Consider the following 16,365-nt stretch of genomic DNA (forward strand, 5'->3'; position numbering starts at 1 on the left):
GTAGTTTACACAGGGCCCAGTAATGCTGCTGAATCCCACAACAAGCATGGCTGAAGTGGCATCATTTGGTGTCTGTGGTTAACCAGGGCTGAGCCCTTTGTGAGCAAACTTTGAACATTCATGTTTGGGGGACAGATGTTAAATTATTATCTCATTTCTTTTTTTAGGAGCAGGAACACATTCGTTCAGACCTGTGAGCCACCGTCTCCTTTTCTCAGCAAAAATGTGCCTTCACTCTGTGAACAGGAGGGTGGGAGCAGGGGGCACATCTACAGGGCGGGTCAAAGGCCGCCCTGCTCCGCAGAGCCACAATGGCTCTCACTGTGTTCGGTATGTCAGCTTTCATCAGAGATTTGATGAGTCAGGCTAATTTCAGACGTCTCTGTGCTCTGGATGAAACACGCCCGTGTCCTGACCCCAGTGTTTCCCCCCAAACTGGCTTTTAAACTAAAATGTCTGTAATTTCACGATGCATCACGGAGGATGTTTGAAGTCTAGATAATTATCTCGTGTTGTATCTTGGTTACATCTGTAATACATGTTTGATCTCCTCACAGGGAGTGGATGTGTTTTATATGTGCTGTTTAATGTTGTGATGCCTAAAGAAGCCGCAGTGAAACCAGATCTTCCTCCTGGATGTTGGCGTAACTCTGCAGATGCTTTATGTAATTCATCAGATCCCTGGAAAATGTCAGGATCACTGATGTCAGTTTGTTTCCTGCTTCAAATCATTATTTATTCATTGTACAAAGTAAAGTCGCTGTTTCCAGATTTCTGCTGTTGCCATTTTGTTGCCATCATCTTTTTCTATATTTTAGGAACATCCTAAGAATTTCCTTGTGATATGTTTTATTTAGACTACTTTGGAATTTTTTTTTAATCTTTCGTAATAAGCCTGTTCCTGCTGTCCATCTCTACTTTGACGGCTAGAGGGCAGCATAAACCTATCGCTCAGGCGCTCTCACTCTTCGGAGTAACTGCTGCTGAAACTGGAGCCAGCTAAAAGAAATAACCTTGAAAGATGAACCAGCTGATATGATTTTGTTCATTTGTCTCTTTAAGCAGCATTATGGGGAAAAAAATACCCCAAAGATTGTTGCTTGAAAATGAAAAACTGAAGCTTTTCGTCCAGCTGACATCTGTGTAAATAAGCTGGATGATGTTTCTTATTGCGCAAATGAAACGCTTCCCCCTCAGTGCAGTCTGGCCAAAGGTGCCCCTGCTGTGAAGTCACAATTGGCGCAGGAAACTCATTAAAGCGCCAGACCGAAGGAATGCAGGGAAAATGTCCTTTCCAAACACCGGGCCGGTCTTAGCGGGGGACACGCATCAAGTGAAGCTTTCGTAAGAAGCCCATGATGATGATGATGATGATGATGATGGTGAATTGAGAGCTGGGAACTCCCCCCGCTATTAAGTAGCCGATGGTGGAAAGATTCTTCCCACTTGGAAAGAGGCTTTCCCTTCTTGGACATCTGCTGGCGGAGCTTCCAGTAGCCAGAGAGAGAGGAGAGGGGGTCCAGACGCAGCTCCTGAAATTTCTTACTTTCCTGAGGGGGGAGGCTTCAAGAGGGCTGCGCTCACATTTGGTCCGTTCAGTGTTCTGGGAGCTTGAATAGGTGAGTAAACAGACTTTAATTTATAGCATTTAAGCTAAAAAAAAAAAAAAAAGACAATTTTTTTCCCCCACGAAATTTGGGACAATATTTGATTTTTTTTTAATTTCACAGTTTTACACTTTCACGCGACTGAAGGTGCTACACGAACAAAATGTAGGAGTTTGAAATAACAGAAGAACATTTTAAAGATTACGCTGACTGGAAATAAAAGAGGTGGGCACACCTGTTCTAACTTAGATTTAGTCTCATAATTTTGTCTCAGCTGTCGGAGAGGCCATGAGATCCGCTTCGGTCCGGAGCTGCAGTGCTCTCAGTTATGCGCCAGGCGGGGCGCACAGCCTGCGGCTCAGAGCACCGAGTCCCAGTTCAGGCTGAAGCTTTTGTAACAGAAACACAACCGAGAGGAACTTGTGTTTGCAGGCAAATAATCATATTTAAGTAAATCTGCAACATTTTAAAAACCTTTGTTCTTTTTTCTCTTTTTTCAAGAGAACTCTTACACATCTGTAGAGATTTAGAGAGTTGGGGAAGCACTGTTCAAATAAAAATGACTGGGATCACAGTTTCCTATTTTTAACACATTAAAATAAATCGTCGTTAAGTAGCCTGTGATATCACAGACTCAGCTCTGGAGAAATGATAAGGCCATCCAGACTCTAAAGTGAGACTACCGCACGTAATGATCCGCACAGCGAGCTGCCAAAATCACCAAACAACTAGAAAGACATTAATTTTCCAGTTTGTGCATGTGTTAAATGTTCTTTCCTTCTCTCGTTACTGAATAACTGCACACAGAAAATGCTCTCCCTCAGGCTGTGGGAGTGAACCGCAGGCAGCGAGGTGTGGCTGCTGTGAGGGAGTGTGAATGGATCCACGGTTTTTGTGTCTTGATGGAAAATGATGACTGACTAATTAAAGTTATCTGTCAGGATTTATAATCATAGGTAATAATTCAGGCAGAATTGCGTGCGCTTTGTGTAATTATGAAGACGAACGGGTGGTTCTGAGTTCACAGCACTCAGGTGTAAAAATGTTGCTTAGATCACAGAAAAAAAGCTCCAGATGTGCAAATGTTCTTTTTTTGTCCTCAGACTTATTGATGCGCTGCTGACCCCACAGAGCCAGACATGAAGATAGGGCTGTCTGTGGCCACGGCTGCCTTCCTGGCAGCTCTGTTATCCTCCATAGATGCTCAAGGTAAATACAAACCATCTGGCCTCACTCCCCTCACACACTGTCCCACTCTGTCCACTCTGGATCTCCTCCTTTCTCTTTTTATCTCCACTGGTTATTTAAGCTACAGGAATTGGCTGATTAATGTGAGCGATTCATCACATCCAAACACTGAACTGTTTGTACTGACTGAATAAAGTTATTCTTATTTCACATGTATGATGTTTTGACTGTGACTGATTCCTTGACCCCTGTCATGCTTTTATCCCTCGTTAGCAGCATTTTCTCACTGACTTTATTGCAGGCTTTGATGTGAACTTCCAATCCAGGACCCATTTACTGGGAATTAGACAGTAATTGAGATGATTAAAACCAACACAGGAGCAATTAGATTTGGCACATATAAGAAAACCATGCACAGTAAAGTTGTTTTAATTTGCAGTATTTCACTGAATGCATTAAACAGCAGGGCACAGACTACAATGAGAACAAAAAGCACTTCATGCTTAATGTTTCCCCATAAATATTTTAGCAGTTTGACACTTTTCCCAAAGCAAAAATGGGAAGACTGCTCTGAACTGGGCAGTTAAGCCCTGATTAAGCTGGCTTACATAAATGTTCTCATCATTATATTAAAGGTGCAGAAGGATCCTGTAAACATGCACAGAGGTTCTGATAGCTGGTAAAACTTTAATTTATTGTTTATGACAGCAACAGTTTAATAGTTAAAGTATGACCACTTTAAATACAAAGAAACCTTTAAGCTCAATATTAACATGACAAAAATATAAAGCAGGTTATCCCATTCGCTGCAGCGGATAAATCGCTGTAATTCTGAATTATCGTCTTATTCACAGTGTTGCTCTAAGGATGGAGTAGCATGGAAATGGGTTAGTCCAAGGAAAATGCAAGTGATTAAAAGTCGAGTGTCACGCTGAGTTTATGGCTACATGTTACAGTTTTAGTAGATGTTAATTGATTTTGCTGTACACATCAGATAAAGATGTCAGAAATCTGCTGTAGTTTTGATGGAAATGACTAAGTGTAATTACATACTCAAACATCTCAGTCCAAAATAATGACAAGTATAGAAATATGTTATGAAAACCTGCTCTTGCACAGCAGAGGAGTCTGCCCTCCTAAAGCTCCACTGACTGAGTAAAAAGATGAAATAGGGAACGACTCCTCAGACAGCACAAAGACAAAGAGCCTTTCTCCAGCTTCTTTGTGGGCATTTGTGAAAATGCTGAGTTGCGAGACATATGGAAAGTTAATATTCAGTAATGTTTAATGTCAGCACAGGCTGTGGAATTACTTTGGCGTCCGTCCTGCCTCTTTGGGAGAGTCAGTGTTCTTTCCTCCTCTTCTCGGTCTCTCCTGCTGGCAGCAGCTCAGGTCAGGGTAGCTGGTTGGCTGGCTGACTGCTGGAGACTGAGGTAACGCAACAGTAGCCAGATTCTGGCCCCTGGAAGACAGAAGTGTCCTTTATTAGGAACCAATGGGACAGACATCCATGTAACAAAAGCAAATAACCTCCCCGAGATTATTTTGACAAAACCAGCGTTGTTCCTCAGCTCCGTTTTTAGAGCAGACAGGGATATGCTGAGAGGAAGTGTACCGAATCCAAACACGATGCTCAGACCACCTCACCATGAACAACCGTGGGAGCGGCAGGTGCGTCCTGCAGCTGAAGCCCCTCCTAAAAAATGCTTCCTGAATTTTTTGATCCATCATCCATCGCTGTGCTACTCACTACCCCTCCCCCAACTCATCCACACCCAAGTACCAACACATACTGCTATTCACCCTTACCATTTTGATGTTGGAGTACTCACGGAGAAATCAGGGGGATCACGGTCCATCGGGGCTCCTTGAGTTGATATGCCAGGTTGGTGATCCTCCAATCCCAGTTTTTAAGTATTTGCTGGGCTCCTCTTTGTCATCTGCCTGTGCATTCAGTGTGTCCCAAGCTATGGCTTCCTCCTCATAGTATATTTTACAATGATATTCTTGCCTCCTGTGGCACTCTTATTAATAACAGTTATACACCCGCAGCTCTTTGCTGCAGGCTGTGGCATCTCATGCATGCTCACGTCCCTGTTGTGGTATTCCTCTGCTCCATGAAGAGATCAGGACTTTCCCCAAAGATCCTGCATGATGAGCTGTGCTAACCTCTTTTTTTAACAAAAAATAATAATAATAATAATTTCATTAAAAGTTTCCTCTTTACTTGAATTTCTGTTGTTGCCTTCAGAAACTAATCGAAGTAACAAAACTGGTAACATCACACGATTGTAGTTTTAGATCAATAACTGAGCTCACAAACATGAACTAACTCTGACACTGTGAACGAATCTGCAGTTTGTTGTTGTGACTTTAGTGCATGTGTGGTGCTCACACACCCTCCTTCACGCTGCCCTTCCCTTTGTAACCTACAGATGTAAGAAGAATATCATTTTAAAATATGTTTGTCATCTCTGTCTGTACATGGAAAACTGATGTCCAGCCAATCAAAGTTGTTGAGTCAACAACTTTCTCATGTACACACTGCATGATGTTGTGATCGAGTCATCTCCATGTAAAGGCCTGTTTGTTTTCCATATTGATTTTAATGTACACCTCTCTCTGTAAAAGCACATCTGGTTGTCTGAAGAAGTCTTGTTCTCTCGCTGCCGCTGAAAAAGTACACAAGAGTCGCTGGTGACGAATTGTGTATTCTTTTTGGAAGGTTTGCAATGGATGTGTGCCACGCACTTTGGTAAAGAGTCTTAACAAATATCTGGTCTCTCAAATATGTTTATATACAACGTATATATAACATATGGTGTTAATGTGTGTCACAAGCTACATGGCATCGTTGATTCCATTGTATAATCGGTAACTGAAGAATGAAGCCGCTGTTGTGTGTCTGCGATCACGCAGCGGAGCAGTCTGTGGTCGCGCATGCGTTGTAACTGCACCGAGCATGTGTTGGATGGTTCACTCCGTGTTTGCACTGTGGTGGCGTTTGCGTGGATCCGTGCACACCGTGTGTATGCCAGTGCTTGAGTTGCCGGCCGTCTCGGCCGGGCAACTCAAACAAGCGCCATTTTGATCCAAAATGGCTTCTCACACTTTGTCATTGTTGTCACGTGTCCCTCACCTGTCGCCCTCACAAAGGGTCGTGCTGTGTGTTTGACCCCAACAACGAACGAGTCCGCTTCAGTCATGAAGCGTTTGTCGTTGGGATTCATGTGAATGTTTGATTCCTTTAATTGGATCATAAATATGCCCACAGTCATACACGTCACGTGTCCCGTACTGTGCTTTAACAGCGTCTCGTCTCTTATTTGCAGTGGAGCCGCCCTCAAACTTGAAATTTCACATTCTAAATGAGAACACGGTGGAAATGTCGTGGGTGAGGCCCTCAGCAACGATAGAGGGCTTCAGAATACAAGTACAGGTACCAGATGGAGGTCAGTACCTGTGCAGGTGTACTGATACTACACACGGTTTGCGCCCCGCAGCCTTCTAACTGCCTGATTGGATCTCCTCAGATGAACCGAGCAGAGACTTCACCCTTGACGCGTACGTCACCACCACCTCTCTCACCGATCTGACCCCTGACGTGGACTACTCGGTGTCAATAAGCTCCTATTACGGCTCAGAGGAGAGCCTCCCCATCTTTGGACAAGTGACCAGTAAGTCAGTTCAGTTTGGTTAGGAAAAAGTTACCATTTATCTTATCATTATAACCATTTTATAACTGTAAGTGTGTGTTTAATGTTAGTGTTTGCAGCATCAGTGATTTTTTACAGTGATGTGAGTGTGTGACCATAAAGTCTCTTTTGCACCCAGGACTCTGTCAGTGAACCTTTCCATTGTGTCCTTACTGTGTGTGAAGTAGTGGGACATCAGGAAATCACTTTTCCGTGCTGGCCATGCAGCCACTAAATGATGTTTTTGATACAAAGCATTTCCTCCCTCAGCAGCGCAGAAACGGAACCATATAATGTGCTAGTAAAAGTGAAGTAATAGCATTTCCATCGAGCCATAAAAAAGCACATCTGTTTACGGACTGTTTGCAGTCAGCGCAGCACAGACGTGCATGTTTGTGTGCATGTGGGTTTGATCATATGGATTTTGTGACGTGCTGATTCTCTTCGCTAACTCTCCGAGTGTTTCCTGTGTTTCAGTCCAGTCCGGTAACAGCAGCGGACAGGTCAGGAGGCCACAGGCAGACGCAATCAGTGAGTATGTTTACTGCAGTGTCAGCCCTCCACTTTCTAAATGGGTTCCCCTTTATGGCTGTCACCATAATATTTGTCCCCATGGAATAATTTGGTCAGGCGTCTTACTGGGTTGTAACTGGGTAAGCAGATGGGATTTTGGCAGTGACTGGTTAAAATGAAGGAAAAAAGGAAAGGAAGGCCTGAGGCTGTGAGAGAGGCCTTCAACCAAAAGCTTCTATTATGTGTCTCAGAGAGGAGAGGAGCAGGAGTCAGGTGTCCTCTTAACCTTTAAGGTGCAGATGTGGCACAGCTTTAATGAGGCTCATTCAGACTGCGGTGACTGATGGACAAACACTTTCCCTCCATGCGATGATTGGAAACTGTAACCATATGCCGCGATCCTCTGAAACATTTAGTCAGAGCATTTTCACAAAAGCAGGTCGTTTTCTGAGCGTGGCACACGAGACACGAGGAGTCAGTGAGACCACAGGGATCGACGTCCATCCACCGAAGTCCTGCCAATCAACTTAAATGTTCTGGAAAACTGCATGAATGAGTTAAAGTCTTGAGGATTTCAGAGCATAAAAGCGGAGCCTCTGTTGAATATTTAGTCTATAAAGGCACATTTTTGCCTCAGTCTGCTGGAATAAGCGCCCCAGCCCACCGTTTGGCCCTGGATCAGAGTTCCTTTGATGTGAGAATGCACTTCTCTGAGCCATCCAGCTAACTGTCAGGGATTTCATTTTATTTAGAAGAAATGGGCTCAATTAAAATACCGTTGCTGCCACATCTCCTTTTGTGCTTAATTTAAAATGGAAGGACTGCAGTTTTCTGCTTTTTGAGTTTTTAAGCCCGTCATTAATGAAAATAAAAGCCAAAGCTAATCTGGAGCAGTTAAACTGTGTTCATTCATGATCGCGCTCTGTCCCGTCCACCCTCAGAGTGTTCGGTCAGCGCCATCGCTGATTTGGTTTTCCTGGTGGACGGCTCGTGGAGTGTGGGAAAAGAAAATTTCCGGCACATCCGCAGTTTTATTGGAGCCCTGGCAGGAGCCTTTGACATCGGCGAGGACAAAACGCGGGTCGCTGTGGTTCAGTACAGCACAGACACTCGCACCGAGTTCCCCCTCACTCGCTACACCAGGAGAGGAGATCTGCTCCAGGCGATCAGCGCACTTCCATACAAAGGAGGGAATACCATGACAGGTGAGGGTATTAATCTCATTTTTTAACATGATGACTGTTTGGGTTGTGAAATACTTCAAAATACACGTGAATTTCTTTTTAAAGGCGAGGCCATAGATTACTTGGAGAAAAACATTTTCACTGAGGCGGCTGGATCCAGGAAAGCTTTTCCAAAGGTAGCCATGCTCATCACGGATGGAAAATCCCAAGACGCGGTGGAGGAGCATGCTAAAAGACTTAGGAACATTGGAGTGGAAATATTTGTCCTAGGTATGGTTTATTATTCAGTGCTTTTTTATGAATTGTGCTCTCCCATTTGAAGAAAGCATTTGATTTTCCATTGATGGCTCATTTTAAGATCCATTTTTGTCTCAGTTAAAGTCAAACGCTGTTGCGTTGCCTAACAGAAGCAATCAACAGTCGATGACATCTGTCCCGCAGACAGTCATAACACACGAGTTACTGTTTTCCCTCACAGGTATCAAAGGAGCAGATGAGGATGAGCTAAGGGAAATTGCTTCCACACCTCACAGCAAACACGTGTACAATGTGCCCAACTTTGACGTGATCCAGGAGGTGCAGAAAAAGATCATAACAGAGGTGTGCTCCGGTGTCGATGAGCAGCTCAGCTCTCTGGTCAGCGGAGAAGAAAGTGAGTCAGATGATACGTAATAACTGTGCATAAGGGGTTCTGTAGTTTTCATATGAAACGCAGTTGCAGGATGCTGACGTCCAGTGTCTCATTTCCTTGGATTTTTCCCCTCAGTGGTGGAGCCACCCTCTAACCTGCAGGTCACAGAAATTGCATCCAAGTCAATGAGGGTGACATGGGATGCATCTCTGGGTGACATCACAGGCTACAAGCTAACCCTCATTCCCATGCTGGTTGGGATGAAACGCCAAGAGCTGTACATTGGAGCTGGACAGACATCTATCAATGTCCGTGACCTTTCCCCCGAGACTGTGTATGAAATTAACTTGTACGCCCTCAAAGGTCTGACCCCCAGTGAACCCATCACTGCACTGGAGAAGACACAGCCTATCAAGGTGTCAACAGGTAAGGTGGTTTATTGTGTGTCTACTTGTAAGTTCGATGTACTCGTGAATAAATCGCCCGCAGTCGTGTAACCCTTGATTCCCCGTCTTTTTCCAGAGTGCTCTCTGGGGGTGGATGTGCAGGCCGATGTAGTCCTGCTGGTTGACGGTTCATACAGTATCGGATTACAAAACTTTGCAAAAGTCCGCGCCTTCTTGGAGGTTCTGGTCAATTCCTTTGACATCGGACCGAACAAAGTCCAGATTAGCTTGGTCCAGTACAGTCGTGATCCATACACTGAGTTTGCCCTCAACACTCACCATGACATCAATGCTGTTGTCAAAGCTGTGCGCACCTTCCCCTACCGTGGCGGTTCCACCAACACGGGCAAGGCCATGACTTATGTCAGGGAGAAGATCTTTGTTCCAGCTCGCGGAGCCAGACAGAACGTCCCCCGCGTCATGGTCCTGATTACGGACGGAAAGTCATCGGATTCCTTCAAGGATGCGGCCACCAAACTGAGGAATATTGATGTGGAAATATTTGCTGTTGGTGTGAAGGATGCCGTGAGGACAGAGCTGGAGGCCATCGCTAATGCGCCAGCAGAAACTCACGTCTATGAAGTGGAGGACTTTGATGCCTTTCAGAGGATCTCTAAGGAGCTGACTCAGTCCATCTGTCTGCGGATCGAACAGGAGCTGCTCAACATCAAAAAGAGGAGTAAGTAGAAGAAGATTACGTCCCGTACTTCGACCTGGAGCGCAGCCACGCTCCACAAGTTCAGATTTACTTTTCTTTTTGATGGCTACCATGTGTTAGCACCTTCACACTGCTCCATAGGATATTAGACACTGTGAAATATGACTGTCTTAGCCACATTTTTGGGAGCTGACGTAGCTGCAAATAGCCATGCAGTCAGACACGGCACAGGCAAAACTCATCTAAGTGTAGCTGCCAATAAACAAACCACAAAGTCACAGATGTTCTTCCTGAAAGAGCTTCAGAGATGCTGAAACCTGCAGCCCAAAACACTCCACAATGCAATCTGAACCTTTTCAACTATATTTGCTAAACAGTGCTTTAACAAGAACAGAAACATGATCACAGCAGCTTCTGACCCTAACCCCTAACCCTCCAGTCTCATTGTACATTCTGCATAATGACAATAAAGGCATTCTATTCTAGAAACGTCGTATATATGACCTGTCTGGTTCTGAGTCTCTGCATTTTAAAGACTCAAATACTAAATGAAATTTCTTTGATTTTCAGGTTTGCTTCCACCAACTGACTTGCGGTTTTCCGAGATTACCTCCCGAAGCTTCCGTGCGACCTGGGTAGCTCCTGTTGTCAATGTCATGTCTTACCTGCTACGTTTCCGCAAGGTTGAAGACGTCACCGGAGACTACATTACCCTGGCGCTACCTGGCGATACCACCACAGCCGTTCTTCCCCATCTTTATCCTCTCACCGCCTATGAGGTCAATGTCTTTGCTCAGTATGAAAAAGGGGACAGTTTCCCGTTGACCGGTGAAGAGACAACGCTTGAAGGTAAGAGAGCTACCTGAATTTGCAGTTGGAGTTATCACAATTAGAGCATTTAGCATCTATAATCTGTGTTTGTCTTTTCAGAACAAGGGACCGTACGAAATCTCCGAGTTACAGAAGAAACAACAAACAGCTTCAGGGTGTCGTGGCAAGCTGCACCAGGTTCAGTGATCAGATACCGCCTGTCCTACGTCCCGCTGAGCGGCGCAGGAGAGATCCTGGAGGCCCAGACCATCGGACCGGAGACCACCATAGTTCTCCAGGAGCTTTTCCCCATCACTACCTACCGTGTGTCTGTGTCTGCTGAGTATGCATCCGGCATTGGAAGGGAGATGCAGGTGGAGGGTACCACCAAAGAAGGTGAGGAAGGAAAATTACTGGTCATCATGAAGTATTGTGAAGCTTCTGTTTGACAAATATGATTTTTTTATGATCCATTTTTGCCTCCAGCCCGCGGCGCTCCCCGTGACCTGCGTGTCTTTGATGAAACAACATCTGCAATGAAGCTGGCGTGGAAGCCTGCTCCTGGAAATGTTCTGCAGTACCGCATTGCCTTCAAACCTGCCGAGGGAGGCGAGAGGAAGGAGATATCTGTCAAAGGAGACACCACCCAGGCTACCCTGAAGAACCTCCAACCAGCCACTGAATATGAGCTGTTTGTCAGCGCTCGCTATTCTTCTGGTATGGGTGATCCTCTTCTGGGCACAGGAACCACCTTAGAAGGTAAGGGTCTCTGCCATATCGGTCACCTTTGAAGCATAGTGGGATGATTTCCAAATCCAGTATTTCTGGCTCTTCAGGGCTCTGCGTGGTGTAAAACTTCATACCTTTGGGAATTTGTTCCTCTGCATGGATGCAGCAGCTGGCATTTCTCAGGATGACTGGATTACACTTTGGGGAGGTGTGCAGTAGTCTGTAAGGCTGGTTGAGTGTATGAGTTGTGGTTGGTGAGGAAGTAACTGTTTCAGCACAGACTACAGGCTCAGGTGGCTTTGCCGCCCATGAAGGCAGTGAGAGGGAAATGGGGGTGGGATGCATGCCTGGGAAAACCTTTGGGTCATGTGACTGTTTCACAGCGGCTTATTGGGGGGTTTTTGTGATGACTGGAATATAATAATTGCTGCTGATTGCTGCTTGTCAATTTTAGCAGCAGCTTTAAGCTGTGTCCTTGAATTTCAGTCATTTCCAGTTGTGACGGCAGATTGTTTATGAAATCTGAAGCGTTTCATTGGTTGTGCATTAAAGGAAATCAGGAAGCTAGCCTGAATTTTTTAAACAGCTCATAATTTTCTGGAATTAAGGATGAATTAAAGATGAATTACATGTGATCAGATAAAGTCTGCTGCTGTTTTGGCCAAACTGTTAATAAAAGGGCAAAAGCAGAAATTCGGCTCAGCCAGTTTGAGTAATGAGCTCAAAGATTTTACAGTCTCAGGAAAAAGTGATTTATTGATCTTTGTGAATGCAGATGAAAATGGCGCGGTGGCTCCGCTTCAGTCTTCTCTGAAGCCCGTCGACACATTAAAGCTGTTCTGCTGAGCACGACATGGAGAGTTACGTTCTTACATTTGTGTGGCTGCTGAGGTCCTGCGTGCTGCATGTATCTGGATTTAATAGCTCAGGTACTGCAGAGCATCCTTTCCAGTGCAGCTTGAATAATTAACTGCATCTCATCTTGATTTTCCAACTTCAACAAAGCATTTTCTTCTAAAAGTTTTGGTGAGCATGAAAATGTGGATGACAGAACAGTTTCCTCTGTTTTTGCCGTTCCCACGCTGACCAAAGGGCCTGGTTTGATTATAGCTGTTTCCACAGGTCAGAGCTGTGCAGTCAGCTCCGTGACAAAGCACTCTGTTTATGCATCTTTATTAAGCTGTCATGATATCAGCATGCCTCAACACTGATCTCATTGTTTGCCACCCTTTTTGAGTGACCCACTCTGGGAAGTCCGTGTAGGCAAGAACTGGAAGAAAGTGGCTCACACAAAGGGCTCTGTTAGGGCTCACAGAGGACGGCTGTCAGTGCAGAAGCCTCGAGCAGAATTAAAACCTCCTGAAACGACCGGCAGGAGCAAAGAGAAGGAGTCACAGGGAACGCTTACATCAATGTGTTAAATGTGGATATTATACACAAACACGGCACAACTATTTGTTTAAGAAGTGGGCGTGTTATTCAGCGTGTGGAAGATGTTACCTCAGAGAGCCGTGAAAGCTGGGTGAGCTGTCTGTCTCGTCTCCCTCCAGGGTGGGGCGGAGGACAGGCGGAGGCAGAGAGGATGCCTCAGGGTGACCTGCTGGTATAAAAGGCTCATTTTTTTACTCAGAGGTCAAATGTTCAACCCCCATTTATCAAATGCAACAACTTACATGACACCTCAAATGGTCTGAAAACACCAGGTGTAATTGTGGCATTTTGACTGGATTTTCTCTTTAACTGATGCCTTTAATGAAATTTAATATCGCCAGACTGTGCATGGATTATTTCCATCCCTGTAAAAGGTCCTCTGAGGTAAAAAGACTCGGGGTAGGCAGCCTTGGCTGACAGACACTGAAAACTGTATCTTTGTGGCCCATGTGTGTGAGAACCAAGAGCAATAAAGTGAGGGGAGTCTGAACGCGGCTGCCAGTGCTGAGATGGCACAGTGTGCTTCCTAAGGCGACTCTGAAGGAGTTCGCAGAGGAAGCCAGACTGCGTCAGTCAGCTTGGTGCAGTCGGGTAATCCTGAAAGAGCTTAGGGTTAGGAAAGGGTCAGGGTTAGGGTCAGTTAAAGGTTAGAAATGTATGCAGCGGCCTGCTGGAGTCCATCCAGCTGTGTAAAATGATTAGGACAGGACTGGAAGGCTGGAAGTGTTTCCTGTATGTTTCCATGGCTGATTCATTTCAAGTGCAGTCATTTATATTTTCAAGCTTTGGACACCTTTGGCTGCAGATGTGACGGGTATGTCAGCACATGCCCTGCAGGAGATCTCTCAGATGAGCTTCAGTTATGTCATAAGTGGTTTTCTAGACTTGGGCGAGGCCTTACTGTTAATTCGTGAGCCGCCCTTGTTTCAGACCTTAATTTGAGAGTTCCTCGCCTTGATGGGTAGGATGTAATATGAGGTGGGTGGGGTGTTATATAGAAGCTGCCATAATTCTTCTATTTTGATAGCTGGGACTGTAAACAATGCAACAAGATCTAAACATGTGCTTTTTTTAAAGCAAACATTGAACTAAAAAAGGAAGAATGAATCTGCTGCTCTGTATATTTGTTTCTCTGGTGGAAACTGAGCCGCTGTCTGCAGAAGTCATCGTGTTTTTTTGCCCTCGGTTCGCACACAGCTGGTAAAGTCAGTCGAGTTCATTTGCTTGGCAAAGAAAATTCTTTTGATGGAAAGATCTGATCTGAACGGCCTACGCTGTTTTCAAGGTGTTCATAAATCAGAGCTCCTCATTAATTTGTGGTTATGGCCATTACTCTTGACAAGCGTCTCCTCTTCGTGCTCTCAAGGTGCAGATTGCTGCTTGGCAGGCGTTTCTGCTGCTGCTGTTACTTCCGTTCAGATCAGTTTCCAATTGAGCCGGAGTGGATGGGCCGTCTCTCTGCTTCCAAATCATCATGCATTTATTTTATAGAAGGTTTCTGTTCCATTGCGTTCTTTAAAATTGCATTTTCCCCGTTATTAAACCACATTTGGTGAGGTTTGATAAATGAGATTTGAGGGGACCACCCAGCTGGTCAGCGCTGCATGTAGTGGCTTAGGTGTCTGATGAGGATCAGGATCCCAGAGGCAGCGTGGGAGGCTGTGCATGGCGGCTCATCATCCTGTGGTACAGCCAGACCAGAGGGCCGTCCTCCTCAGCCAAGCGTGCGCTGGCCGCTCACTGTGAAACAGCACTACAAAGTTCCCTTCCCTGCCTTTCTGCATCTTTCTTCTTTCATGACAGTCTCTTAGGAAAAGAAACGGGGAGCACGGCATCTGCAGTCGTAGCAAACACTCTTTTCTGGATCGGGTTTCCTCTGCTTCAGTGGAAAATGAAAGAGCTGTCAGGAGAGGTGCTGAGGATGTGTGATTAGTTTTCCAGACATTTTTCCTGCAGTCTCTTATTATGAAGGCAGAAAATCGGGGTGCCCAAACACCTCCTCAGGGGTTAAAGTGGAGACAGATGAGTGATTGTTGGTGGTTTGTCGCTGCCGTTGTTCATTTTGTCCATTTTGTGTCTTACTCACTCCGTCAGATGTTTATTTATCTGCATTAGAAATGAATACTGCCTGGACAAAGCGGAGCATTTTATACCTTAGTGCTAACACCACCATCTCAGCCCAGTTATAAAGTACTGAAACCAGTCAAAATAAGTCCTGATGAAGGTAAATCTGCTCCACTGTGGCTGATCTGTGAATTCCTCCTCCAGAGCTCGGCTCACCCAGAGACTTGGTGACCAAAGACGTCACCGACACCAGCTTTGCCGTGTCCTGGACCGCGGCCCCGGGAAACGTTCGTCAGTACAGGATCACGTGGAAGTCTCTGTTCAGTGAGGAGTCCGGGGAAAAGGTGATCCCAGGGGCCAACACCGCCACAGTTTTGGACGGTCTCACCCCGGAGACACGTTATCAGGTGTCTGTGTTTGCCATCTACGGCCACGGACGGGGCCAGCCGCTGGCTGGAGAAGAGACCACAGATGGTAAGTGCCTCTTTGTTTCTTCTTCAGATGCTTTTTTAGAGTCTGAACGTTTCATCTCAGGCATACCCAGAAAGCTAAGTATGACTGACGTAACCTTACAGCCATAAAACCAGAGACGCCGCAGAGGGACCTTCACTTTGTTCATGTGCAACAGCTAGAAAAATATTTTTAAAAACGCAGGTTTTCCACACAAAGCACAGACGAAGCTTCAGGGTTTCTCGTGTCTGTTAAGCTGCAGATCCAGTTTGGGAAGTTCATCTCTGAGAACTCGGGGTCAGTGATTCAGCCCCAAAAAGGCTCCAGGAAAAAAAGTGACATTTTTTAAGCTGTAGGAAAAGGATCTGTCAGGCAACACTTACTGTGGAGCTGAGCTCAGAGAGAACGTCATAGCTGCTGGAATTCGCTTGAGCCATAAAGAATATGGAGACTTCACAGGCACATCTTAAAGGCTGCGCATGTATGCTTTATATATGTTTGCATGTATGTATAGAGGTGATGTAATGTCCGGGACACCTGCACACACTTTTCATGGGAGATCCAGGACAGATAGGCCCCGTACTCATGCTTGGATGAGAAAAGCACATTGAGTGGAAACTTGTACCAGTTGGGAGGATTTTAGTTCACCAGTTAGCCGAGTGGAATGCGCTGGAGGGAAAGGATTTCCAACCATTATTATTGTTTATTGATTCTGGCAGCAGGAGAGGAGGCATACGCACCAAACGCACCCACAAGACAGCTTTGTACACTTAAATGTTCACTTTGCTCATTCCTTCCTTCACTGCGCTCTAAAAAAATGTTTCTGCTCTTTTCATTTCCACCTCGGCTGAAGCACAAATGTAGATTTTCACTCAAATTTTAGGTGACTTTAACTGTCTGCACATACACTTTTTACTGGGTTTCTTGTGCTTTACACAAATCTCAGGCCTCTGCGGGCT

General features: G+C 45.3%; 1 protein-coding gene across 4 annotated transcripts in view; it reads left to right on the top strand.

The window, feature by feature from the left end:
- Window positions 1-1,419: 1,419 nt before the first annotated feature.
- The window catches only part of col12a1a (collagen, type XII, alpha 1a), a 47,780-nt gene continuing 32,834 nt past the window's right edge, over window positions 1,420-16,365 (top strand). The window contains exons 1-14 of one of the 4 annotated variants that reach the window (XM_030718168.1): window positions 1,420-1,619; window positions 2,711-2,816; window positions 6,128-6,247; window positions 6,329-6,472; window positions 6,968-7,021; window positions 7,945-8,208; window positions 8,293-8,457; window positions 8,666-8,839; window positions 8,954-9,244; window positions 9,341-9,943; window positions 10,493-10,771; window positions 10,853-11,128; window positions 11,219-11,491; window positions 15,161-15,430. In XM_030718168.1, coding sequence (XP_030574028.1) covers window positions 2,747-2,816; window positions 6,128-6,247; window positions 6,329-6,472; window positions 6,968-7,021; window positions 7,945-8,208; window positions 8,293-8,457; window positions 8,666-8,839; window positions 8,954-9,244; window positions 9,341-9,943; window positions 10,493-10,771; window positions 10,853-11,128; window positions 11,219-11,491; window positions 15,161-15,430 — 2,983 coding nt within the window. In that variant the 5' untranslated portion in view covers window positions 1,420-1,619; window positions 2,711-2,746. The remainder of the gene's footprint in view (window positions 1,620-2,710; window positions 2,817-6,127; window positions 6,248-6,328; window positions 6,473-6,967; window positions 7,022-7,944; window positions 8,209-8,292; window positions 8,458-8,665; window positions 8,840-8,953; window positions 9,245-9,340; window positions 9,944-10,492; window positions 10,772-10,852; window positions 11,129-11,218; window positions 11,492-15,160; window positions 15,431-16,365) is intronic. The other 3 variants (XM_030718167.1, XM_030718165.1, XM_030718169.1) reach the window with 3 other exon arrangements.

The sequence above is a fragment of the Archocentrus centrarchus genome, chromosome 22 (assembly GCF_007364275.1).
Source record: "Archocentrus centrarchus isolate MPI-CPG fArcCen1 chromosome 22, fArcCen1, whole genome shotgun sequence".
Lineage (NCBI taxonomy): Eukaryota > Metazoa > Chordata > Actinopteri > Cichliformes > Cichlidae > Archocentrus > Archocentrus centrarchus.